The 27,814-nt window shown below is 40.4% G+C and overlaps 1 protein-coding gene across 1 annotated transcript; it reads right to left on the reverse strand.

Moving 5' to 3' along the window:
• Window positions 1–924: 924 nt before the first annotated feature.
• fam91a1 (family with sequence similarity 91 member A1) lies at window positions 925–26,268 on the reverse strand. Its single transcript, XM_061058929.1, has 24 exons — window positions 25,993–26,268; window positions 24,564–24,648; window positions 23,708–23,859; window positions 22,213–22,270; window positions 19,813–19,880; window positions 19,401–19,514; window positions 18,767–18,857; window positions 16,749–16,811; window positions 16,454–16,560; window positions 16,267–16,305; window positions 14,289–14,401; window positions 13,895–14,004; window positions 12,857–12,969; window positions 12,674–12,760; window positions 12,413–12,542; window positions 9,580–9,728; window positions 8,807–8,941; window positions 7,388–7,501; window positions 7,181–7,253; window positions 6,405–6,551; window positions 4,827–4,928; window positions 4,522–4,645; window positions 4,327–4,396; window positions 925–3,219 (listed from the first exon to the last, which is right to left on the reverse strand). Exons 1-24 carry the CDS (start codon window positions 26,062–26,064, stop codon window positions 3,034–3,036), a joined length of 2,502 nt encoding a protein of 833 aa, XP_060914912.1. The 5' UTR covers window positions 26,065–26,268; the 3' UTR covers window positions 925–3,033.
• Between the last annotated feature and the right edge of the window lie 1,546 nt (window positions 26,269–27,814).

Below are 27,814 nucleotides of genomic sequence, written 5' to 3' on the forward strand. Positions count from 1 at the left end.
AATATGTTGAAAAAATAAATAAAATAAAGATATAATATCTTAATTAGTTACGCTACAGATGTGTTCCTTTCTGTTATTTTTTAATGCAATACAGATAAAATATTAATAATATCTGTGATTCTCATTAAATGAAGGTCCAAACGAAACTGGCATTATGACCCGACCTGACAATGAAGAAGCACAATTCAAAGGAACTTTATCTGCTGCTGTACTTCCACTTTCACTTGAAATGAGGCCGGAATCATCTTACTGACCTTTCATCAGCTTTGGATCACAAATCATTCCTGTGTAAAACTGTTCTATCTTTCTTTTATTTCCATTATTTTCTCAGTAACGCACATGACTGGTGTCAAAAATAACAAATGTACAGAATGAATGACACCTTCCCCAAGTGTTAGAGCAGGTCTTAGGGTGTAAGCATAGAAATCATCTGTCAGAGTGCTGAAATGTAGCACATTGGATATCTTCTCACAGCTTCCTATCCTCAGGTGGCATGACCCAGTTTACACTTAGTGCCCTGTCGGTGACACACTGTAATTTGTGGTGCCGGGACATTACTGGAGCAGGGAGACCTGGGAGACCTGGGCAATTTGGAGAGGGTCCACAGCCACACACACGTACACCTTCATTTTCCTCCTAAAAAATATTTTTTCCCCATAATTTTCAAAGACTTTACACGCATGTATCAGACATTGTTTTACAACTTTTTAATCTACAAGGTAGTTGAACCAGTGAATACTGAAGGCAGATGGACAGAGCATGCGGACCGCTGTGTCTTGTACTCCATCTGTTCCACCTGGCTTAGAAAACATAGCACGTAAGGGTTATTATCATGTAATGTGATTGGCTACAGAGCCAGTATTGGCTGGGACCAGCAGTACATAACCACAAAGTACATTTCAGGGTAAACAATACAGGGATACATTTTCAGGGAGGAAAAATTTATTACATATTTATTTATACTTTCATATACTTTTTACATATTTATTTGTAGTAATATGTATCTGGAGGAGAGGGATGGTGGAGAAAAGATTGGGAAGAAGGGCGCGTAGAAGGAATGTCACTTTCTTTTTTTTCCACCCATTTAATTACATCATTATTAATTCTGTCATAATATTCACAGTCCCATTAAACAAGCTACAACAAAGAGTTTCTAAAATATATGCAGACATATAAAACTAGCATTTTTTTTTTTTTTAAACACTGTGGTGGATTTATACCATGGGAAGATGGAGGGGTATCTGAGATGACCGAGAACTGTAACTAGAGAACAGACAGGCTAGTTTGAAGGGACTCTTCATTGTGAAAGGTGTGAAAACACACCAAGAGTGAGGTGTACAACACACACGCATACACAACATACGCATGACAGTTTCTACACAGTCATCATGCTTCAACAGGACCTCATATTAGTCTCTTTTTTTGTGTATTTCAGAGTCACTTCTTTAGAAACAACCACAAGTGGGTCAAAAACTGCACAAGGCTGATTCCAAAAATGAAGACAAAATAATCACAGAATGGGTTCTCACTTTAAATGCATGAAGAGTAATTTTGGAGCCACACATCGCTTTATGGGCCAGCATCGTTCTGAGAGGCTGGGTAAAGCATAAGCATCTCTGTCCCACGGGTCTGAGACAGCCTTCACATCGAAGCTGCCTTCCTCTCCTTGGACTCTAGACCTCCTTTTTTTTTTCACTACAGGGTGTAAACAGTATCCTTGGGAGAGTGGGGCGAGCTGGAAGAGAGTGCACCACAAAGCACTGCACACAAACTGGAGTGGATCCAGGGGGAGACACTGGCAGCAGACAACAGTGGCAGCAGGCCCGGTCAAACACACAGACATGACTGTTCCCATTCTCTGCTGTTAGGTACACTCAGATAATCTCCTTAAATTCTTTAAAAGGGCTGATAGTTGGATGCTTGTGAGCCAATGTTGTTGCTTTAACTGGTTAAATACACTTACTGAAATGCAAAAACATCATTTAAAAAAAACATATGAAAATCAAATCTAGAGCTTTGATCAAAGACCTGTCAGTTTATGATTGGCTGAGAGTCATAAGGCAACTAAATTAAAGTAAAACACATTCGAAACCTTTAAAAAAAACATTAGACATAAAAAGAAAATGGTCTTTGGTGTTCTCTTTAACTGAGAAAAACAACAACATTGAAATAAAAAAACAGCAGTTTATTTGATTCCCACTTTTTTCCTCACATGTCTGAGATCCCAAAAGGAAACCGTTTTAGTGGCAAACAGCTCTGAAATAATGTGCGCGGGAATATTACCGGATCCAACCAATACAAATAAAACATGAAATCCACTTCATCCACAGGTCTGACAAAATCCTGCGCAGTGCAAATAGTAAATGCTCCCAGTATTGAATGCGAGTGAAGAGGAGAATACTTTTTTTTAATGGTGCATGTTTTTTGCAACAGTATCATGCATCATCAGATCACCTAACATGAGACAGCACAGGAAGGGGGGGTGGAGGTCTGGATTTGGACTCTTCTTTATATGCATATCGTCAAATGATTCCTGAAGGAGTTTGTTCAACACTTTTTTTATTCAGTGGATCATTTTTTTTCCCAGAACATCTACACAATATCAACCACTTTACACTCCGCTTTCAATGATCACAACACATCCAATGATTGAAAGGTGGAGCTGGAGAAAGGTGGAAAGTACAGCACTTCCACTTAAACGCTCCACCAGGTGGTGTGCTGTTTACCTGCATCACTGTTATATACCGTGATGATAGCACCACTCCAAAAAAAAAAGAAAAAAACACTGCCGTGCTACGAATACAAGAAACCACAGAGGGGAAGGGGTTTCAATCTAATGTCAGGAGGATGATTCCTCAAACAGTGATGACAAAGTGCCGGCGAGGACCTCCCCATGACTTGATACTGACGGACATGGATGAGTGTTTCCTCGTGAGCAGATATGAGGATGCAGTGTTGGACCTTGGTTAAGAATTTTTTTCCTCATGACAAAATCTGTGTGTTTTTAGTTGGGTGGGGGGGGGGGGTTGTCGTTTATGTGGGTTGATCCTTCTGCAGAGCTGAGATGTCCAGAGGAGGGGGGGCCCGCCCGCTCCACTCCTTCAGCTGCCCTTCCTTGAAGAGGAGGTTGATGGCGGGCAGAGGGACACCGGACTCGGCGGGGGGCTGACTGAGAGGGTTCGACACACCGCTGTCCATGTCAGAGGTCTGGTTACCGTCCTGCCAACAGAGGAACACGAGTCACAGATCAAAACACAGTGGGATGTATGTGGGACAAAGGGAACTTCTCTCTCTCTAAAAAAAAATGAAAACAAGTCAGTTCAAGAGTCTGTAGATAGGAGTATAGGAGTTGAAAAATGAAGAAAGGGGCAGGATGCTTTCAATTTAAACTACTACCTTTCTGCTTAACATTTTCACTTCAATCGCATTCTTAGAGTTACACTTAACTAGGATTGCTCGAACCAGCTTCTGTAAACCCATTGTTACTTTTACTTTTTTTAAAGATTTATTTTTGGGCTTTTTGGGCTTTTAATAGAGATAGGACAGTGGATAGAGTCGGAAATCAGGGGGAGAGAGAGAGTAGGGAATGACATGCGGGAAAGGAGCCACAGGCGGGATTCGAGCCTGGGCCACCCGCTTGGAGTACCAAGGCCTCCATACATGGGGCGCGCGCACTAACCACTGCGCCACCAGCGCCCCAACCCATTGTTACTTTTATCTCCTGTTTTATATTAATGCTTTGTCTTTTCATTTCCATTTGACTAGAATAAAAATACTTTAATTACCATATATACCAGTAAAAAAGAAGTTTATTCTCTTTAGTTTATTCTTAAGCTGGCTGTGGGTCATATCATCAGATCTGTATGTGTTAGATATTGTTAAAAATAAGGAGAGGTAACGATTCATTTTGGTCTGAAAGAATTTGGTCTGAATGATCTTGTTTCTCATGATAATGATAAAATAAAGTGCTCATATTTATTGAACTTCTTTTGCAAGATTCTGTTTAGATAACAAATTTGTGTTTTTTCCACACTGTTACAAAAATCCTCTCTGTCCTCAAAGATTCTCTTGGTTCACTGCCTGAATGAAAGTTTGAAAGAATCGGTCAAGCCAAACTCTCTACACCGCATACTGTAAACATCGTTGTATCTAAAACAGATTGGATGTAGTAATCGACTACATTTATAAAGCATTAATGTTGATTAAATCTAAATCACTCAATCTTAAAATCAATCTCAACTTCAGATATCTTTGCTCTGCGTTGTTTCTTCTCTTTTCTCGAGTATTCTCAAGTGTTCCCGTTCAGAGAGAGCAGAGTGTTTTTACCTGGAATGACTGAACGAAGCTCAACACCTTCAACGATAGCTTTCTGCTCGAGTGAAGAAGCTCTTGAAGGCTGAAACAACAACAACAACAACAAAGATTTAGTGTCTCCACCCTTCAACACTTATCTCTTTCTTAAACAAAAGTCTGAAACTTTGGAAGATGCTTGGTGAGTTCTTTTTTTTTTTTTTTTTTTACCTTTCGCTGCTGCATAATTTATGCGTGGCGATTTTTCGACACACTTTGCGGTTGAGCTCGGAGCTAAAGAGAGGCATGCCGAAGCACAGTTCGAGAGGGACCCACTCGTCTTCAGAGGAAAGTGCTGAAAGAGAGATTGTAGAGGGAGAGGAGGGACGAGGGGAACATATATGACAACATGAGAAACCTGAACCTCTGCAGTTCAGCCACGTCTTCACTGTATCTAACATCATCTATAACTCTAAAACACGAGACTAAATGGAGTGAATATCAAATAAAAATACAAGTCTAACAGGTAAACCTACCGTCTGTTTTTGCTTTGCCTTCCACGTTGTTTTCTTCTGTCACCAGCTCGAAGGACTCAGTGCTGCCATTTGTGTCCAGGCCTCCACCCAGATGTGTGTCCCCTTTGAACAGAAGCAACAAGTGTCTACTTAAGCACAAAGTTGATAGGAAATGATTGGACCTTCAGTATTTAAATATCACCGCCAGGGGGCTCTCGATCAAAACAATAACAAAACATGACGTCGAGGCTGGCGGGGAATCACAGGAGTAATCTCTGCTACCTCCCCCCACCCCGATGGAAATGAACTATAAGTTGACCGTAGTCAAGACGAACGGGCAAAACAGACCCGAGGAAGAGGACATGTTTATTGACGATGTGTCCAAATGTAAGTTACATGACGTTTTTATCACTGGAGCACATACAGCAACAGTACGGCAGCTTTCAGTAGCAGTTCCGGCTTACTAATGCAGCGATCTTTGACATAACATCCGGTGTTACCATGGAAACGATAAGCATGTCGTATCCGTCATGGCGGCTCTGTCAGGGCAACCGCCACGAAATACACTGGGCATTACAACTATAAAACTATGGATTTCTCTAGCTTTGAGAACTGTTGGAAATATTTGAGGTCATTTAAATACTCAACAAAAAGTATATATAACATAGGTTTAGTCCATTTTTTATTAATGGAGATATTTTTAGTGTTAAAATTCTACACATCACACCTTTAAGCTTTAGTTTATACAAAACTGTTTCAGTTAGGTAACAGAGGTCAGTTTATAAGAAATCTACTGCAAGCCTTTAACTAAAACAGACATGCCCTCCCTTTAGCTGAGCCTGCGCTGTCACCCACATGGAGGAGGGGTTACTGCCCTTTGTGATGTCACAAAGGGAAAATCTCCAAACGACCTGTTTGAGCACATATTTTCTGAAAAGTGGAGCAGGCAAAAGATGGAGAGGATGGACCTTTCTCATAATTGGGGGGTTTGTAGACAGACTAGGGACACATGTTAGTGTGAGAAAAACATGAAGTGTATTTTGCATAATATGTCACCTTTAACTTTTTTGTAACCAACTGAAAAATGTATAATTTTTTATATGTATTAACATTTTCCTTTGTTCTCAAATAGTATTTTTTTGTTTGCTTGGTATTTGTAGTATTTGTGCCTTTTTCATTTGCCAGTTTTGTTTTATTGTTTTGTTTCTTCATTATGTTTCATTGAACTTTGAACTACTTTCCTTTATGAAAGATTCAACACAATGCAGTTTTCCTCACATTATTTTTTTGTATTGTCTGAAAAAAGGAACACTCCATCAGAATAAAAATCAATTTCAAACAATGTGTGATCTCCTATGTCAGCAGGGTTTAATGAGTAAATCTGGAAGTAAAGGTTAATACTGTTCGATCCACGGCCATTAGCAAAGGCTATCACAATCAGAGACACAATTATGCAGACAGACAGGATAATTAAAGTGGACTGTGAGGCAATATTTATCTAGTTTGCACCATCAGTGCCAATAGCCATCAGAGGTGAGAACATTGTTGCTGATTTAACTATGCATCTTTTCTCACATTCACACATCTGCACGCTCCCACCTCTGCACTCAACCGTGTCGCTGGCCCGGCGGCGGTGCCTGTTGTTGGAGTTGAGCATGGTGATGTAGCCACACTGATGCTCCAGGTCTACCTGCTCCTTCAGCTTCTGCAGGGACTTGTGTGAGCACATGTTGGAGTAGGAGAACTCTGAACAGGGGGATAAAGCAATGCGGACAATAAGAGTGATGCTTTAAGATCCTTCTTTTGATATCTGCAGAGCATATAAAGTCATATCCAAAGCAGTTTCTCCAGAGCATGTTAAATCCTGAGTGTGTTCATATTAAGCTTAAAATAGACTTTTGTATATTAAAATAATTTAAGCTATCCTAGGTCATCAAATCCTCAAAGCTTAAACAGAATGTTTGAGTCACTAGTTAACCATTTACCCACAACATGGCTGTGAATATATCAATATAACTTCTCTATAATAATAGTATTATGAGAATCATTATATAATGACTGAATCCTGCATTATGTACCAAAAAGTGCAGCTTTAGAGTGAAAGAAAGTTTTAACATCACCTCTTTTTTCTGTGACTATTACATTCAAACACTGAAAGCTGACTCATGCATTTATCCAGTTTCTGTTGGTATGACTCAGTTAAAATATGCTCTCATAAGACTTTACAGGATTTGGACTAAATTACTTTAATAAAGATAATTATTCAGTCTCACATCGACTTAGAATAAGCACATATAATAACAACAAATGAGCTGCAAAAATGTTAATACAAGAAGTGATTTCACAGATTTATGCAAATGTAATAACTAACTCACCTCCTTTCAGGTCTTCCTCATCGAAGGGGAATGGGATGTGAACTGTTTCTCCATGGCCATGCATACCATGACCCTGAGGATTACACACACATTACAGATTACACAGTGTATACAACATACAAGGAATGGATACAAAACACAAACAAAGTTCGTATTCACTTAACAGAAATACCCTCACTGTAAAACGAGGGTTTCCTGTGTGTCTACCTGAATAAGCACAGCAGAGTGTGTGAGGGCGTCGTTGAGCATGGTCAGCACGTTGGATGTTGGGACGACTCCGGGGTCATGACCCCAGGATGTGATCAGCAACCGGTCGTACAACTGCAACAGAAAAAAAAGGGTCACAGCTGCTGGTGAGAGACAGCATCACAGCCCTCAACACAGAAAATCATGCTAGACGATTAGTAGAAGTCATATAATATTAAAAATGAAAGATTTAGTTGAGTTTCAGACACTCACATGTTATGTTCAGAGCAAAGAGTAAAGTATTACCAAAAGTCTACAAAAGATGTTTGTTTTTAGTTGAGAAGATGAAGAAGGTAGTAGATTTAATTTGAAGCATCAGTTTGCACGGACAACTTTAAAACAGATGTTTATTTCTGTTGTAGGAATCAAAGTGTGGAAATTCTTTAAATAATGATTTGAAGAGCTGTGTGCAGATATTTCACTTTAAGAAAATGTACATGGAGAGAATTATAAGACTGTATGAAATTGGCAGTGAGTTTGTTTTGTTTATTTTCTCCTTATTTATGTGGAAGTGAAGTCAAATATTCTAAATTGTCAGATTTGTTTTATGTTGCCATGGTTTTGGTTGCCAAGTGATTGTAATTGGACAGACCATCTAGATATTTCTTGTTTTTCCTTTTTGAGTTAGGGGCAGGCAAAACAGGATTTATTCTTCTCCCTGCTCCTTTCCGAACATGGATTGGGATAAAATTGTGAAAAATTACGTTCACAGAAAACGTTGTGTTTTGACATGTGTGGAACAAATAAAAATTAAATTAAATATATCCGGTCAGAAAGACATGTTGGTAGGAAAATCACAGTTATAAAAGCAGGAAAAGGAAGCACAAGCCTCAGTGCTCTACAACCAAAATAACATTTCCACACTTCTACTGGGTAAAAACATTGAACAATTAAACCTCTGCGCTACTGCTTTCCTTCTGACTTTGGAAGGACTAAAAGGGGTGAAGGTGACTAAATACTGTAAGTTTCCTGTAAAAAAAAAAAATGTTAAACTAAAAGCCAAAAGACAACAAGCATAAAAGTACATGCTGCTGTGTTCTCATAAAGTGTCTCATTTACATATTACCTGTCCTCCCACGGGAATTCTCCAAATTCTCTTCTGTTCCCACTCTCACATTCCAAGGATAAGTGAGAACATTTCAAAGACCACTTAGAGGCCTCAGAGGAGGAAGAAGCAGGTGCACAGTGTGGTACAGCTAAGATTGTGATGCCTGTTCCCGTTTGATCTAACAAAGGATTCTTTTTCTGATCACAGATGGAGGTTTTCTTATCCAACTTCAGGGGAGTTATTAATACCACATCAGCATACATTTACTCACTCGACCATGTCCGTATGCTCATTAAACCTACCTGCCTGATTAATCATATGAGCGGGCTTACCTGGAATATGTCGGGCAGTTTGCGAAGCCTGGAGCCTTTGGAGAGCAGCAGAGAGGGCGGGCCTTGGCCGGTCACTTGGTACAGGTAAAGCTTGAACCAGATGGAGCTCACCTCAGGGATGGCCGGGCCGATGTGCTGCAAGGAGGAAAAGAAAAGATGTACACACCATTAAACAAATGCAAAGACATCCTCAGACAATCTTATTAACGAGAGACAACAATCCCAAACACTCACTTTAAATGAACAAGAAATGAACTGGGACAATTTGTGTCCTTGTCAGAGATGCAGAGACTGAAACTGCTTTTTAGAGATGTGAGCAAATCAAATAATGAATTCAATTCTGCTTGGTTGGATCCCAGCGGTGCGAGAATAAACATCAGCGTGAGTGGAACAACAACAGTTTAACTTTTCTATCCGTCTCTCTGAGCTCAGTTAGACAGCTGGAGTGAGGCCAGGCAGAGGAATTACCCATGAGCCTCGCCTCCCCTCCTCTCCTCTCCTCTCTCTTTCTCTTTGTGTAGTTTTGTTGTCAGGGGCAACAGAAAGCTGAGTGCCCACAACCAACATAGTACACACACAAAGTCACAAATGACTCCAGGCTTACAAGAGCACACACAAAGAAAGAGGGCAAACACAACAGACCAAACATATCAACGCATGTGGAGTAAAATACAAACACACAACTCTTACACAGGCAGCATTTGATCCAACAACCCCTCACGTCACACAGGGGTATCCCTCTCTCCCTGTCTGTCACCCTGAAGGCATCATACCTGAGGCGTGCAGCTGCTGATGGGTCTGATCTCGTTGCTGAGCGGGGCCATCGAGACCAGCAGCTTGTAGTTCTTGTTGAGGACGCGGCTGCAGGTAGCCTGGTCCAAACCAAGCAGGCTCTCACACCGCAACATGTCCAAGGGGAAACCTGAACAGGGAAAAAACACAGACACAAACATTCATATCAAATATTCTGAAAAGTTGGAGAGAAGGGAAAATGCATGAAGTTCACTTTTCTGTGTCGTCTATGAGTACGTATCGGCATTGAGAGAGTTCATATGTTGAATCTGAGGTACACGATTGCGTCGACCATTTACTTGCAGTTCCAAGACTTTATGCTAAGCTAAGCTAGCCCGCCGTCCTCAAAGGGGGTATCAAAAGAAATTAAATGATTATATTTCCCAAAAGAAATCGTGAAACATGCCAAAATATTCTTGTCCAGTATGTGACAAAAGGAAGAGGAAGGAGTCCAAATTAAAATCCTGAAAGTTCCTCTGCCTCCTGTGAGGACACACCGGAAAATCTCTTTCCTTTTCACAGTTGAGGTGTTAAGAAGTGTTCCCACTAAAATGACTTGTAAAGAACATAATTTTCAAGTTCACAGGTATCAAGCACACATCTTAAAATGTAACAATCAACTTTTCCTGCTGTGCAGTAATCTAAGAGGAAAGAGGTGTCTTTGAACTGCAGAGAGGTGTTCCATTAATCTGGGGTCTAGTGCAGCTAACAATCTAACGCTGTGTCTCAACAGCCAATCAGCATGTAGATTTCCTGACTTCCTGGAATGAATAAAAAAAGAGCGGTCCAACCTCCATTCAACAAACAAGCATTTTCTTTCCATCTTAAGGACAAACCTGACAACGCTAACATTTGAAATGTTACAAATCTGCATCATGATGCAGTTATTTCAGCAAACTGGAGAGCTATTAGTTGAAAGTAAATCAGAAGATAATCAGTTTATTTTGTACAGTCAGAGGTAGTAAGCCACAGTGAAGCCTCTGTGTGACTTATTTTTTTGTCAAGTGACAGCAGGATATTTATGCCCTTTTACGCCTTGTCTGAGGTAAGACATGACGTAAAATGAATGAGCCGAAAGCAGCAGACGAAGCAACAGAGTCTGCTATACAACGCTATAATTTGAATATTTGCCTTTATATCAATGCTATACGTAGTTCAACGGAATGACAACATCAACTAAAGCGTACAGAACAACATACTGTACTGGAGAACAGAAAACAAAATGCAGCTGTTTTATTACGTGCTTGGAGATTGAAGACGGTCGCATGCATACACTCTATGCACCGTGCAGCAGTAACAATATATAAATGTCACTCCCACCCTCCTATTGGCTCGAGGGAATTCTCCAGATAATATCCTGCTGCATCTTAACATCTGCTCACTCCGACTTGCTACGGAAAAAATAATAGGGGGCTGGCAGGAGAAACTCGGGGTGAAGTCAGAGCGAAAAATGTGTTTTCTGTAAGTGTGAAAGTCCTACATCCCTCCCAGAGACGATAGCCATAAATCCATACCAGTCAAGCTTAACAGATGCAATGAAGTGACTGGAATCAATTAAATGGCTCTCCCTCAATATGAAGGGGAATATGCCACTTCAATCAAATACAGCATGTAATGAGACGACTGCTTCATACTCTGTATGTCCTACATCTAATGTACCTGCTTCTTTAGACTCTGCAAGTGTCTAGTGCTCTAAAAAATAAGTGTGTCTCAGAGCCTCTGGGCTGTCACTCAGAATTCGTTTTGATTATTATTGTTCAGTATTGCACTGAAGAACAAAGGAGCAAAGAAGAGTCTAGTCTGCTGGCAGTGTAAACTTCCCTCACTTCCTCAATGAATAAACACCGGGATCATCACAAGACTTTTGTATCATTGTGGGTTTAGTTCAGCCTCTGCCAGCAGCCTCTCAGTGCATTCTCTTTTTTCCTGGAGCAGTGGCTGAGGAGGGCTGAGAGATAAGACAATCAGGAGCGAGGCAAGCCGCCAAGAACAAACAAACAGCATCTGGTGTCACTGTGGTAGCTACATAGAAACTAAGAGATTTCCTCTGCTGCTCCCCCTAGAGACACAAGTAGAACAATACAGCTTTACTCTAACAGTCTGCCTCTAGATCCAGAAATATGTGCCACTAGTGTTCAGAGAAACTCTTCAGACACAGGTGAGAGAAGAGACAGAGGGCAGAGAATCACACAAAGACAGAGAGAGAAAGAGAAGATCCACGTCCTCTTTGATTCTTCAAAAGACTTTTCAGCTTCACTCAGAACCGTCCCATAAAAGTGTCTTTGAAATGAAGCTCTGGACGTTAAAGCTCAGAGTTTCTTTTCGATAACAGAGTCAGGATAAAGTGAACAGTAGACACTAGATACACCCCCCCCCCCCAAACTGATTTGTTCACAATGATACCTTAATTTAAAAGCTGAATAAAAAAATAAGAAGTCATGCTTTTCACTAAAAATAATAAGTCTTCTGTTGTTTGAAGCAACACACAAACATTTTCATCAAAATTCCTTCGACCAGAATTACTCTTCATCCCATTCAATCTGAATTATCACTCTGACTTACACATGCAGGTTTAAAAGTGATTTTGAAATAACTTTCTAAAGTTGGAAGCCTTCGTCTTCACACATTATTTCAAAAGCCGGTAGACAAAGTAACTTTGGGAACCAAGGAAACTGTAGGCAAAGGCTCAAAGGCCAAAGAAACCCTAAAAACCAAAACGTACATACAGTAGTCTAATTGAAGCTGCTGGCCATCACATGTGTAGACATGTAGTGTGGGAGAGGTTGGACATATAAATTGTATCTGTACATTTACCTATATTTGGGATATCAGGTCCCTGATCCTGAGTCAGTTCTTTGTTGTAGCGCAGGAAAAGGATGGTGTTTTTCAGGGTCAGAGCGTGGTCAAAGTAACGCTGGGCCTCGCCCTCTGCTGTGCTCTCCACCTGGAGACAAATAAACAGAGAAAACAGTGTGGATGTGCATCTACAGTATGTGGTATACCTGTTTCTTGGCAGAGTTAAACAAAAACACAAAATAATCTTTATACTTTTTTTCGCTTTATTTCCCGTCTCACCTTCTCTAACTCAGCCAGGAAGCTGTCCAGAGTCTCATCAGACAGCTTCCCCACCTCAAACATGGTCACAGCATGACTCTTCAGGTTCTGATAGGACACAGACACAAAGCATTCACAATGATCAAATGTGTATTATCAAAAGAATCCTGTCTCCGCTAACTTGGACTCTGTATGTTCAGTCACCGGAGAAAGGTTGCCCATCATCAGGAAGGCTGTGAGAGTGGAGTCAAAGAGGAAGGCGATCCTCTTGGTGGGTGCTACTGGGATGCTCAGGCTGCTGACGCTGGCTGTGTCTGCTGCAGGCAGAGAAATCACACACCAAGAACATACATCAACATGTATGAAATATCACAGCCTCATAGATGTAAGAAACTGACACTTTAGATATGAGCTATGTGTTTAGAAGGACAAACACAAACCAAGCCTCTGTCTCAATTGCTTCACACAAATGAATGTGGTTGATAAACAGTGCTGCATAACAAAGGCAAAATTAGACCAGAAAATAGACGTCTTTAGACAAAAACATCTGTTAATGTGAGAATGACTTTCAGAAGCACGACCAAGCTTCTTTTTTTTATAGATTACTGATTAATTCACCTGAATTTCCCCCTGGGGATGAATAAAGTATCTTTCTATCTAATGAGCACTTCTGCTCCAAAACATCTGAATCACGGTTCAGAAAATGAAATGTGTGTGCACACTTCAGGTTGTTTGTGTGTTTGCGTTTGTTAAAATGTGTAACCCGCAATGTCCACATAGTCCGGCCTCGCTGAGTGCTATCAGCACTAGGGTTTAGCTCCATCCTACTACGCGTGCCCTACCCCACTGGGTCTGTTTCTGAAGCATAAGCACAGGCTCACTATATCACAGGAGAACGACAAGATCACGCGGGAGTATAACAAAAAAAACGTGAATCAGCATGTTGCTTTGTCTTTCTGTGGACAATCTGTTGTTTATTTGATGCCTATTTTGACGTAATGTTGATAAAGTGATGGAATATACGATCAGGAGTCTGTATATTGTGTTTTATTTTGAAATTGACCGGATACTGTGCATTTTTTTGTCTAACTTCCTGTCTGGGTCGATCTACTCTGTACAGCTAGACGCGTGCTTCACGTCTGCTTGTAGTGCGTGGCGCAGACAGAATGCAACGCCCACAGAAATTGTGCAGAAATTGCGAGTAAGGGTGGTGCATATGTGTGTGTGTGTAGGCAGACTGACCTTGATCTTCTAGACTGGTGGTGTCGGTGTCGGTGGCTGAGGAGCCTCCCTCCATGACAGGACTGCCCTGCTCCCAGGACAGCAGCATCTTCTGAGGGTCCATGGTGCTCCTGACACAGACGACACAGACACTTCATTAAGCTCTGGGGTCATGTTTATCCGAATGTTGCAAAATTTAGAGAAATGAAGCTTCTCTAAAAGATGAATGGATGCTAAAGACCCAAACTACTATTTTCTTATCACATGAGAGTAAGGATCATAAAATAAGTCTTTGACTGTCTCATGAACTTACATTTTTTTTTTTTTTTTTTTTTTTTAATAAATGGGTTTCAACAGAGTCTTTCCAAGAAAAGATCAACTTGGATTATTGGCCACCTGCACACCCAGCACATACTTGAGCCTGTTGACAGATGGAGCATTCTTCCAGGTGGGGTGGAGCTGCTCGGAGCCCAACACCTGACCTTTCTTTACAGCGAAGCCGAGGCGACAGTACATGGAAACTGCATTCTGCGAAAACACAAAAAAAAACATTCTTGATCAGGAGAAAAGCAATGCTATTGAGAGTATTTCAAATGTTTTCTGGCCGTGATATTCTATTTGACAACAGTTTTAATTGCTTATACTTTAAAGAAAGGCAAGTTAAAAACTTCTAAGACTTAGAACTCTATTTTAAGCTAATGTAAAAAAAATCCCTGCATTGTGAGAAAGGATTACTAGTTCAGTAGATAAACTGTGAAGGATGGATTGATGTGACATCCTGAATGTTTCTTTTGAGAAGGAAAAATAAAAAATCAAAGCTTGAAAATAGGACACAAAACAGGTGATAGTGTCTACTTCCAATTAAACTGCTGGCTGGCTTTTTCATGATTTCTTTCATTCATACTGTCATCTGCCTGCCGAGCATTTTTAATATCGTATTCAGCCCCGAACACGCCACCACAGTCGAGTATGGTGGGCTTGATTACTTTCTGAACCTTCCTGCCCCCACGGGTGCAGGCTGAGGTCAACTCTCTGTCACCCTCTTATCATATCAAAAGTAGCACAAGCTTCAAGTGTCTCAGGCTGTGAGTGTAGTCACTACACAAGAGAAAGTTCAGCTTAAGTCACGGCAGGAAAAGTTCAGCACAAGGGAGACCTCTCAGACATTTCAATCATCTCAGAAGTCACAGGGTTCCTCCTGCAGACGCCGCCTTCCACCACTTCTCATAAGTGCTGTTTTCAGCAGCAGAGATAAGATGTGACTGAGGGACCGCAGAGTTCAGCTCTTCATGCAGAAGGTCAGGACTCTGAGAGGGAGTCTTGGCTTCATGTCTGATGGGGAGTGAAAAGGAAACTGGGGAAAACTGGGTCATACTGGAGCACCAATTCAACTGGAATGTTGCTGCTCAGCCCTCTGGTAGAGTCACGGGGCAGGAGGGACCTAACCTGAAACAATGCCTGTGTGTGTGTGTGTGTGTGTGTGTGTGTGTGTGTGTGTGTGTGTGTGTGTGTGTGTGTGTGTGCGTGTGTGTGTGCGTGTGTGTAGGTCTATTTCACATGTGCAGAGGTTGTGAGTATGTTTCCTGAAAGAAACAGCCAAATTGTGTTGAACTTTCTACTTTCTACACCGGATTCCGGTGCGAAATGGTTTGTTTTTGTTTTGACCAGAGAAGGTAGGTATAGTAGTATAAATATTGGAGATTCTTTTGAAAAATGGAGGCAGCTCTCTCTAAATGTTTAGAATTTTAATTGCAGTACCCATTTAAAACGCTAGGTGTCAGAGTTACATATTGTTCCTTTAAAATGATAGTAAAGAGAGATTTACAGCGAGTAGGCAGCATCCAAACTGAACAAATCAAACCTTAAAAAAGCTGATTTTAAATACAGATAACACATTTGTGTTAAATTGGTTTAATCTTTTTAAACGACGACTTACTGAAGTATAAATATATGGCACAAAAAATTAATTATGAAAAATAATAAGAAAGGCTGTTCACTTTATTTATTTCTACATTTTTATTGTGTGCCTTATAGAGGCATGCAGCGAGGCAAAAGTATGTCTCAAAATCTATTCAATACCTCTCGTCTCATGTGTCTACAATTCCTTTTTCTGGCCTTACTGGTTTTCACCTTTCTTTTCCAGGGAAACTATGTTTCCTTATTGTACGATGTCATCTGTTATATTGTTGATTGATCCAAACCTTCAACCTGGTTCACTCTTGTACCTGCCTTTTTAGAAAATCCTTATAAATAAAATAAAATAAAATAAATCTATTCAGAACCACAACAGAACCAGTGAAAGTGACATCCCTCTTCCAGTCAGTGTTTAATTTGAAAGTTTGCTTAAACTGGCCGTGCTCTCACATTTATACATGCACATTCAGGATGCCTACCTTTACTAAGTCCAAGTCAATCTCCAACACGTTCGCCAGCTGAGAGCCACCAGGAGACGGACGATCATGAGAAAGAAAAAAAAAGCAGTGAAGAGGTGATTGACAGTTAAGCACATGTTCACATGTTGTTTACATTCAATGAGCACGGCAGCTCAAGCGCTGTAAGAATAACCTTCTTAGTGCGTACCTCAGACACATTTGTCTGCTCATCGATGGACACGAAGATTTTGTAAAGAAGCGTTTCAAAGTAATCGCCCTGCACGCGGTTCATGACGAAGCCTTCCAACGGGGGCACTAAAGACACAAAGAGTGGTCAATAACCGTGCAAACAAGTTATGTCATCACACCATCTCAGAACAGTGCAAGTCCAACACTCATAACACTCATCTATTTAAGTACATACAGAGTTATTCAAGGTAATCAGTCAGATGGGGATAAAGGCAGGATATTCAAACTACACACACACACACACACTTATATACCTGAAATGCAGCTGTCATCAGATATGGGAACGTCCAAGTAAATAAAGCCTCGGTTGTACAAGCCTGAAGCAGAAAAACAAACAAATAATAAAACTTTGTTCACATAACTGACATAATGTTGTTTTTATTTTACGACTTCCCCTCCCACAGTACTCCTGTCTCCTATAATACATATAATACATACCTGCATGTAGTCAATCAATCAATCAATCAACTTTTATTTGTATAGCGTCAACTCATAACAAGTGTTATCTCGAGACACTTTACAAGAAGCAGGTAAAATACCTTACTCATTGTCTGTTAACATTACAGAAGAGCAGGTAAAAAGACCTTACTCATTGTTATGTTACAAAAAGCAGGTAAAAGACCTTACTTATTCTTATGTTACAAAAAGCAGGTAAAAGACCTTACTTACTGCTATGTTACAAAGATCCGGCCTATCCATCATGAGCACTTTAGCAAAGCAGCAAAAGTTACAGTGGTAAGAAAAAACTGTCTTATTAAAAGGCAGAAATCTTCGGCTGGATCCCCGGCTCATGATGAAACAGCCTTCACAGGCCTAGACTGCGCCGGGCTTGGAAAGGGATAGGGGGAGAGATGGGATAAGATGCAGGTAGTGTGTAGTGGAAGACACTCAGGTCACTCAGAGCTCATTAAAAAAGCTACCTTTACTCAAACTGCCCTGTGTGTCCTGTATGTAATGATATTTCATCGTATTTGTTTCCACTCAGAAAGCAGCCCTCCAGACGCAGAGGTTCATCACTGTCACACTGTCGGGTAATTCACATTTAAACTGCACAGACACAACCTCTGTCCCTGTGCTTCATCTTTAATATTAACTAAGAATCCGCCTCCATATTCACTGAAACAACATCTGTCCTGTCCTCGGCTTACCAATGAATAAATTAATGCAAACTTATTCTACTAATGTTTGCTTTGTTGTCTCCTTAGAATGATTGTATGAAAACAAAGTGAAGCGTCAGGTTTTATAACATGCTGTAGACTTTTTTTAATGATCCTGCCTACACTGTGTACCATTTCAACATCGAATGTATTTCATGATAGTCGAGCTCAGGTTGCTGTTAAACAAGCTTTGTAAAGAAGTAAGAATGTAACCATATGAAGTCAACTAGTTTAAACAATTTATTTTCAAGAAGGAACAAAGAGAGGGATATAACGAGGCATTGCCAAATTTAAAATCTCAAGTGTTCAAATAGTGCAGGTGCAGTTGTTGTTTCTAAAAGTGCTCTTGCCGATCTAATAGCTTCACAGCATTTTGGTTTAGATTATGTTGAGTCTCTCTCAGAGTTACACATAATTAGGGGTGTGTCTGATCTGACTGACAGGCGCGTTATAACTGTTAGCCAGGATGCTCAAGGCTAGGGCTGGGTATTTCCCACAACGGCAAGATACGATACATATCGTGATATACATTCATTTTGGATAATGACCATGTCCAACAGAGAATTCACTACAACAGATGTTCTTCATTGTTGAGAATAACAGCAGAGACATATGGATCCTACAACTTAAAACACTTCAATTCAGGTCAGAATTGAAGTGTCCCTCAGAGATCCTAGAAATACATTCAAACATTTGAATCCCAGAGCTATGGCTATTGTGTTATCGTGAAGGTCAATGGTCTTTCAAAACTGTCATCATAGCTTTGCGGCCATTCTGAAACATCTGTATCGATACATGCAAGGAGCACATGACGATATATATTGCCATATCAATTTTTTGAACGCAGCCCTACTTAAGGCCCACCTCAACTCCACCAACGCCTGTTGGTGACAACCAGTAATCTTTTGGCCTCATAACTCTGCTTCAGGAAAGCAATGGGTGAAGTCACTGAGACTACGTCCATGTTTTCTATACAGCAGTCTGTGGTTTTATCATTATGGTAATTCAGATAACATGTCAGAAAAGTCTTTAAAAATGAAATACATTTCATTTCACCTGAATGTATGCTGATACAGCTGTTTCAAAGGGGAGCATAACATGAGACAGATACTCACTTAAGACCACATTGTACTCCATTGATCCACACAGCTGAGGTCCAGAATCAATCATCTTATCGATGGCTTTCTTCTCTGCTTGAGAACAGATCTGTAATGACACACAAGAAGCACACTTCAGACCATAGAAGTCCATGAGAGGTTCCATGGATGTGAAGACGGTGGTGGGGCAGACTCTGGGAGGATAAATACGTTTGTATTGTTTCTTTTTGGTGGAAGGAGAAGGGACTGTTTTAAACTTGTAGTTTTTTTTTATTTTCAGTGAGGTAAGCTCTGCACATGCAGTACAGGTAAGGGGCTCATGGGATGAACAGTAGCTTAGAGTGTAACCTGAATTAATTTCAATGAGAACATGGGATAAAACATTCTGAACATTCATAAATTTCCCCCTGAAATATTATCTTACATTTTTAAAGATCAATGGTACATTTGGTGTACAAAACAGGAATACAATACAAGAAGGAATGGATTATCTAAACCTCATTCAAAGTATAAATCACATTCTCCAACCACTTTGTTAGTATGAGATCATCCATCACAGCCTGCTTTCACTGGATCAAAAAACAAGAATCTCTAAGCACATACATTTTAAACAAACTGATATCCAGAAAAGAAAGAACATGTCTTATCTCACCCTGATATCGTCCTCTGTGATGTAGCCTGTTTGTGCCACCCACCACGGCTCCACAGAGATCTCCACAGGTTTGGCTGGTAGAAGGTCCCTCGCTGACTTTCTGCGGAAGAATTTCTGAAAAAGGAGACAAAATAAAAAGATGAGATGAGATCTAGTCGCTTTAAAATCGAATAAAGATTGATGTAAAGTTGGAGTTTTAAAACTGACAAGAACAAAACGGTCTCCAGGACTTTTTGTTTCAGGTGGTTTAGCTTAAAAAACTCTTGACTAATGGTTACTATAGTTACAATAATGAGGATGCTAATCAGAAGATATATTACTAGATCAGAGATCTAGATGTCAAGAGACTAATAACTTGTTCATTTAATGTTTAAGGCGTGTGCTGTGAAGGATTTTTTTTAAAAAGTCCTACTTTAGAAGACCTGCACTGGTTCATAAGGTCGATGTATTGGTTTCTCCCAATGCCGAGCAGCCGCAGACCTGATGACGAGAATATTTGAAAGACAGAAAAGATTCAATCATTTCTCAATAACTCATCATGAACTTGTAAAAATGCTGCATACAGTAAAAACAGTCAAATAAATCTATCAGCTGCAAATGTGTTTTTTTTTTTTAAATTACAGCCAGTGAGGCCTAACATAAAACAGAGAGAGAAAAATTAGAGCAAGAAGCAAAGTAGGAGAACAAAGTTTTTCTGAAAATGTTAAGCTTCATGTTGGAGAAAAGGAGTGTCACAAGTCACAGTCACTCATCTAGACTCTGCAGAGGGAGTGCATCCAAACAAAAACACACACACACACGCACACACGCACACACACCATGCACCAAGGGCTCTTCTTAAAGTAAGACGAGTAAGTGTGTGCATGCATTTTTATCTGTAACTAATTTAATAAATATTTTCTGTGTTTGAGAAAACACTGGGTCATATAGAAAGTTTAACGGCCTCTATAGGAGAGAGTCCTGCAAATTTGGCTTCAAATCCTCGTGCCACCTCCTCCAGCCTGTGATGCTCAGACCTGGAAGGGGTAGAGCGAAATGTGCAGGGACAGCTGCCAACACACACAGGGAGCAGTGAGGGATGTTCTCATTTCTGCCTCCTAACACAGCAAAATCATCCACTCATCTCCTGCTGTTTCACCAAGACACAGATACAACGCACAAACAACCGCCCACATAATAACGCTCTCTCTCTCACTGTCTATACCTCCCTCCCACTTCTCCATGACACACTTCCACAGCTCCTTCGGGGAGATTAGAGGAGCGAGGCCCCTGTGAGGAGCACAGGAGCCTGCTGGCAGCCTTCTGTCTCAGCAGCATGGAGGTCCTACTCTGCCAGGACTCAGTCACTCACAGGCCGAACCACGTTTCACATGACAACAGAAGGAATGGTACTACTGAAATGAATGTACACTTGACTCCACGACTCAACGCAATCTTAATGTGGTTTGCAACCATCAAGGAAAACAGCTCTTAATTTATGGAGAAAAATATCAAAAATGGAGCCAATTTCATTCTTGAGGAGCCGGTTTATTCACTGTGATATGTGATTTATATTAGCCAATGTAAAAAAAAAAAACTTTGGCCGGTATTCTGATTTTATATGGTTTTATCATGATAGTAGTGGGTTATTCTGAAATATCTGTTGAGAAAACTGTTTAACTAACAGACACATTCAACACCTGCCAAAACACAGCCTTTCATTTTTATCCACACCGGGAAAGAATATGCTTTAAAAGGTTTGGACACACTTAAGACATGGACTGTAAATTGAGCTAAAGCCATAAATTCTACGTTGGGTTAAAAAAATAGATGTACAAACAGAGAAAAAAATGGCACAAATTTAAACTGCTGTATTCATTTCCCATTTAAGAGAAAGCTGAAAATGATGTCCATCTTTATTTCTTGTTTGGCTGGCCAAACTTAAAATATGAATTTGACAAAATTATAAACCCAGAGAGCCAACAATGCTCACAACTCAAACCAACAAGTTTGGCATGCTTGTGAATTATTTTTAGCAATTAATCAAACAGGACTATAAAAGGTCACATAAATACACTTAAACTAATATGTGTCCCTATTCTGTCTTACAAACCTCCCAATGATGAGAAAAGTACATCCTATCAGTATTTTGCCTGCTTAATTTTTCAGAAAATGTGTGCTCAAACAGGCCGTTTGGAGATTTTCCCTTCATGACATCACAAAGGGCAGTAACTCCTCCCGCAGGTGGGTGACACTCCCACAGCTAGGTGTTTGTTCTGCCATCCTTTTCACTGTAAACACTAGGGCATGGTGTAAGAAAGCCCAAGCCACCCAAACCCATCCAGAGAGGGGCGTGGTCAGACACAGATTACATGCATTTAAAGCTACAGACACAGAAACAGCCTGTTCTGAGCAGGGCTGAAATAGAGGGGTTTGTAGGTATGACAAAATACAGGAACAGAGTAGACTTTTCGAAAGAAAGTTCACAAAAATGATTAGGGGAGCTCTGAGACTTGTTTAAACTGGTTGAAAAGGAGTATAATATGTGACCTTTAATAATGTAGTGATGTTGGCTATTCCTTAAAGATTTTGAGTTTAATGTTGCAAGTGCTCCTCCAATGACCTCATGGACGTCTCTCAGCCCCTAAAGTCTCAAAATTTGCCTTTTTGTGCCTTTTTTTTCTCTGAATGCTCTAGCCTATCTACATATCAGCCCTTTGAATCAAAGAACTTGGAAATATGTAAATGAGAGCAGGAGCTGGAGCTACACAGTATCCCAGGGAAGTCATTCTGTTGGGGACTGAAGGGGTAAAATAAATATAAAGAGACTCACAGTCGGCAGCAGTGAAGTTGGGCAGGGAGTCGTAACTCTTCTCGCTGTTCATAATATCCTTGAGGCACACAAAAAAAAGAAAAGGAGAAAAGAGACAAGGAGGAAAAGAATTAAACTCATTTTCCTCTCACCCCTTCTGTGTCCCTCTGCCTCTGATTAATAACAGGATTAGCTACTCTGGGCCGCCGTGCTAATTTCTACTCCCCGTTTTCATGAAGTGCTTATGAAGCATTATCAGAATATGACATGGCCTTCAGGCAATTTAATGGCCAAGATTAAAGCTCAGTCAAGTTTGGTTTAGCACGCATAGAAAAATGGATAAAAAAGACATTTAAAGTGAGACCTGAACCCTTAATGGTTTTTATAAGTTTAGTCGACTCGTCACATGAGTCAGATGTGAATAAACGGGAAGTATGTTGAATGAGGAACCATCATAGAGGCTGCACACATGTTCTCTCTCTTTAAACAAACAAGGGTGTGAAGCATTATATGTTTATCTAAAAGCATAATGCAAAGAAAATACACAGTAAACATCGGCTTAAAGAGCAGCAAGAGAGTTCACTGTAATTACAGGTACACCACGTTCATTAAGAAATCATGACCGTAACATGTTCTCTGGGTCACGTTTCAAAAGCAGCTGTGTGACGGCTAAGTCTTTAAACACATTTAAAAAGTGTCAGGAGTCAGGAAGAAGTCTGTGCAAGCTGCAAACAAGAGCCTGAGTTTTATCATGGACACGTCACACTCTGAAAAACAATCTGCAGTGCAAACATCAAAGACTCTCTCTGGGTGTGTGTGATCTGGGTTTAGGTCTGTGTGTCCCTGAGCTTGTGCATAATGGCTTTGCTAGACTCTGGCTGACATCTAGTGCCTGAATGATGCCAAGGAAAACTAGCAAACACCAAATGCTCTTTTAAAAAAGACATCATATAAAGTGCATGGCTGGTTCATGCAAGCAGAAGAAGTAGCCCGAAATCTGCTCTGAACATATCCCATCATTTATTAGCTGCACAAAAGGACACATTATTATCCAGTGAACTTTATAATATAGTATATTTTAATTATTCGAGTAACAGAGAACACATCACAGCTGACAGCAGGGAGTTATGAAAAGCTCAGATCTTTGTTCCTCTAACAGCTTCTTAGGATCCCTGTTCTGTCTGAAGCTCGTACTTCTGCAGCGGTTTCCAGGGATGCAAAAATTAATATAAAGAGAGACTGGATGTTTGAAAACTAATTAGGGGATCTTTGCTGCTGCACATTTAAAAAAAATCCTGCTCTCTGCCTTCAGGTTAACCCAGCTCACTGTAATGAAAGCATAGATGGAGATGTGTAATCACCACTGTATTGTCTGGGGTTTAAAGAGAAAGCAATGCCAGCAAGAGCTTTCACGACACATACCGCGTGTGAGTAAAGGTAGATGTTTCTGTGTATGAGAAGCTGATTACAGAGGCTAAGATAACAGAAAAGTGGCTCCTCCGTCCTCCTGGCTTACCTCCATGATTCCTATGTAATAGGAGAACGGAGTGACTCGCAGCCCTTTGACCATGATGTCAGACAGGTGGTAGGGGTACAGCATCAGGTGGTCCCGGCTGTACTTCAGGAGCTCCTCATAATACTTGCGCTCATCCTTCCTCACGTGGCGCACTGTTCGTAAAACACACAAACACACAGCAGTCAGGTCAAAGCCTGGGATATATATATATGTATGTGTGTGTGTGTGTGTGTGTGTGTGTGTGTGTGTGTGTGTGTGTGTGTGTGTGTGTGTGTGTGTGTGTGTGTGTGTGTGTGTGTTGCTTTGTGTGCACTTCCTGCCAATCTATAGCAGATCAATCCAGGTTTAAAAAAGGAGCAGTGATCCTCCCAAAGGTCACGGGGGAAGTAATTCAATTGATTATGGCGTTATTATTACACAGCTATTTAGAGACTATTACACACTGTTTTAAATGGCCTATTACTTAACCAGTAATGCATCCATTTATTCCTCATTCAAGACGAGTAAGCATAAAGGCAGCATCCATATCATGCAAATACAAGTGAACCAACAGTAGATAGGACCATCACTGTGGTTCTCTGGATGTACCTGTTATAAAAGGTGTTCGTTTGGGGCTGACATGGCACTCTAGAGTTAGACTAAGATTAAAGTTCTGCATTAGAAGTAGATTTATCCTTTAATGTCATGTAAATATACCTGATGGAAGTTGAACTGAGTGGTCATTTGGCCGGTAGGGATACACAAGCCTTATTCTTGAGCTAAATAATGCATTCATGATTTGTTTACTGTCTGTCTTTCATTGTCACACCTCAATCATGACACGACCAGCAGTATGAGAGTCATCAATGTGGCTTACCTAGGTTATTGCGGAATCGCAGCTGGTTGCGGATGCTGTACAGCAGGACATGCTTCTCATACTCACGCTGAGAGTTCCCCAAACTCTGCGGAGGAAAACAAAACAAAAATCACAGCACACAGGTGAGGAACCTTTTCAGAGTAACCTGCCAGGGGTGGTAGATATGAGACCCCTGACCCCCTTAGACCCAACATTCTGAACAAAGTTTATAAGCACCTATAGGCTCTTAGTGTCAATGTGCTTTGGTTTATACTCACAAACATGTGTTATGAACATGCAGCACTTGATTGTCTCTTATAACAGATACAAGGTGGATCAGGTGTCAAACATGACATGAATAACCCACAAGAATGTTTTTTTTCTATGCCAATAAGAAACTTAACTTTTTTCTAGATACAAATTGAGACTCAGAAATGCGTTGATGTCAGAAAGATTTGTAGTGAATAGTGAATTGTCCTGATTTTGTTATATTGTCTACATACTATATGTCCTGTTTTGCTCTATTTTTATGTTTTCAATGTTTGTATGTAATTTTCAATTGGGTAAATTTTATTTGTGACAGTAAATATTCTTACTTTGTTATTTTTTTACTGTATTTTATTTTAACTGTTTAATCTCTTAATGTGAGGTTTTGAGATAAGCCCTCGTGGGTTTCTACCTCACCTGCACATGTGTTTTATTTTATTTATTTTATTTTCTGTTTGACTCTTCTTACAAAAAATGTGCAAATAAACTAAACTAAACTAAACTGTACATTTATTCAGCCGCTAGGTTATTCATTGAGCTTATACTCGAGTAGTAATCTGTAGCCACAATCAAACTGATACTGCCACAGGAAACACATTCAATTTCAGGGATGAACAACACTTTGAAACATAAGTTTACACAAGCAATAAAACAGTCTAAACACAAGAAGCCTTGAGGCCTGAGTGGGTTCCCTGTGGAACTTCTTCAAGCTTTGCTGAGGATGCACATTGCTCAGGGATGCAGGCAGCAGCTCAAACAGCAGCACGACGCTTTTCTGTGAGCAGCTGTCCGCCTCCACTTCACCAGGACATGTTGACGTGCAGGAGGAGGGAGCTAATGCACATAATTAACAGTACAAACAAAACTTGAGATTTTTCCGACAACGCACACATACTGCACACAGGGGGTTTAATTCATTATTTGCAGGTGACATCCACGCGCTTGCATCATGTGACGCCACCTATCCAACAATAAGTCATGTGATGCAGCGGAGCTTCAGAGGTTTAATGAAATGATGGTCAGTTATGGCTGAATGGTGAAACCCTGCAGGGAAGGTTAGCGACTTGTATGACAGAGACACTGCGGTGACATTGACAGGTTCACCCCCCCCCCCCCCCCCCCCTCACCTCTTAGGGGTGCTTCCCTCCCCCTCCTGCCCCGTGGAAATGTTACAACACAATACCTGCTTGACATTAGCTGGGAGCTTGTTCCACGGATAATTCTGCCTGATGTGAAATTCCACGTCCGTGTTCATCGCTAGCTAGCAGGGTGAAAGCAGAATCCCTCGACACGATCCCAAACAGTCCACAGTGACTTCACCCCCCCTCCTCCTGCACCCAACAGCAGAGCACAGCGGCACCCAGATCCGACAAGATGTTTTTATCCAGTGATTATTTTCCCCCTAACAATAAACGTCCACTTCCTTGTTGTATTTTCGAACAAGCCGTTCGTCACGCTCGTGGATACATTCGTCACTTCCGGTCGAGGCGTGACCGTGGCTGTGAATGGAGCAAGAGAGCCAGGACATAAATGAGAGGTAATTAGGATTATCAAACCTGATTCATGTCAAGTACAAGTTTTATTTCATCAGTAATAAGCTAAAATACTCTCAGACCGTATGAGGAAGATGTCACCTGCAGTTTTGAATTTGAATTTATTTATTTAATAGGGACAATGCAATTTAACATAATTTCAATACAAAGCATGAAACTGATGTGCTGCATAAAGAGTATATAGCTATTGCTAATTTCCAACTCGTGTCCCCAGTTGGGCCTTTGTGTAAACAACAGATTAAAATGTACAACATTCAGTTACATAAAACCCCATAACACGATATGAGGATACATTAAAATACATCTACAACAATACAAATGCTATAAACCAGTTTAAAATAAAGTTTGAAAATACTATTTAAAAGTGGGTACAGCTCTGGCTTGCTTTGAGCATTTCACCTGTTTTTTAAAAGATTTTAAGTCGGACATTAATTTTATTTCAGGTGGTAAGGTGTTCCAGAGTTTACAGCCTTTGATGGAGAAGGCTGATTGACCAAACGTAGATCTACGATGTTGTATGCTACAGTTTCCATTCACAGTGCTTCTTATTACCCTGTTTCCTGTTTGGATCAGGTAAGGATTTAGAGGGCAAACAATAAGCAGAAGGGACAACACCAGAGAATAGGCTACTTTTAAGAAATCTAATGGTAACATAAAGAAACAATATGCCACTTCATCTTTCAGTACCTCCTATCGACTGCTTGTAAGTGGCTCTCAATGGCAAGCTAATTATTTCCCCCAGGACTTATTCAGGTCATGAAACTTTTTTTTAACTCAGTTTTCCCCACAATATTCTAAGTCTTTGTTGGAATATATGAACTTTGCACAGGCCTGCCCCTAAGTTACTAAACAACACATAGTGGCAATGTCTGCCCCTAGAGGAAAACATTAAGAAGATCATTGAGCCTGCATGTCTTAACTGGACCGTTTGCCTTTGCTTTGTTTGTCAAAGAACTTTAAATTCTACATTAATAAAGTTATTATTATATGTATATATTTTCATGAATCTTTAACATCATAAAGCCTCATATTTGTAAAAACAATACAATAAAATATGGTAAATACACATGTTTGCATAATTTTGTTGGCTCTATATCAAAAACAGACAAAGAACATTAACATGTATTTATTATTGCTTCATATAGTGTCATCCTGCACCTCAGGTTGAATTTGTTAAGAGACTAGTGCACACCATGACCGACCTGTGAGCATGTCGCTGTCACTGGCTAACTGCTAACACTGTGTAGGGTTTCACTGTGTGACAAAGTCCACCAAAGCTGTGTGTGCTCACATGTCATGATGTCTGACTTGCTGACAGCTCACTTTCTTGCAGCTATGTCATCCAATCTGTCCAGATGTAACTCCAGTTCTCTGCCATGTGCTGCTAAACAAACATGACAATATTTCATCTCACTGCCTCAGGAGCTACAGCGAGCTAGCACAAGAGAGAGG

This window comes from Labrus mixtus, chromosome 16 (genome assembly GCF_963584025.1).
Source record: "Labrus mixtus chromosome 16, fLabMix1.1, whole genome shotgun sequence".
Lineage (NCBI taxonomy): Eukaryota > Metazoa > Chordata > Actinopteri > Labriformes > Labridae > Labrus > Labrus mixtus.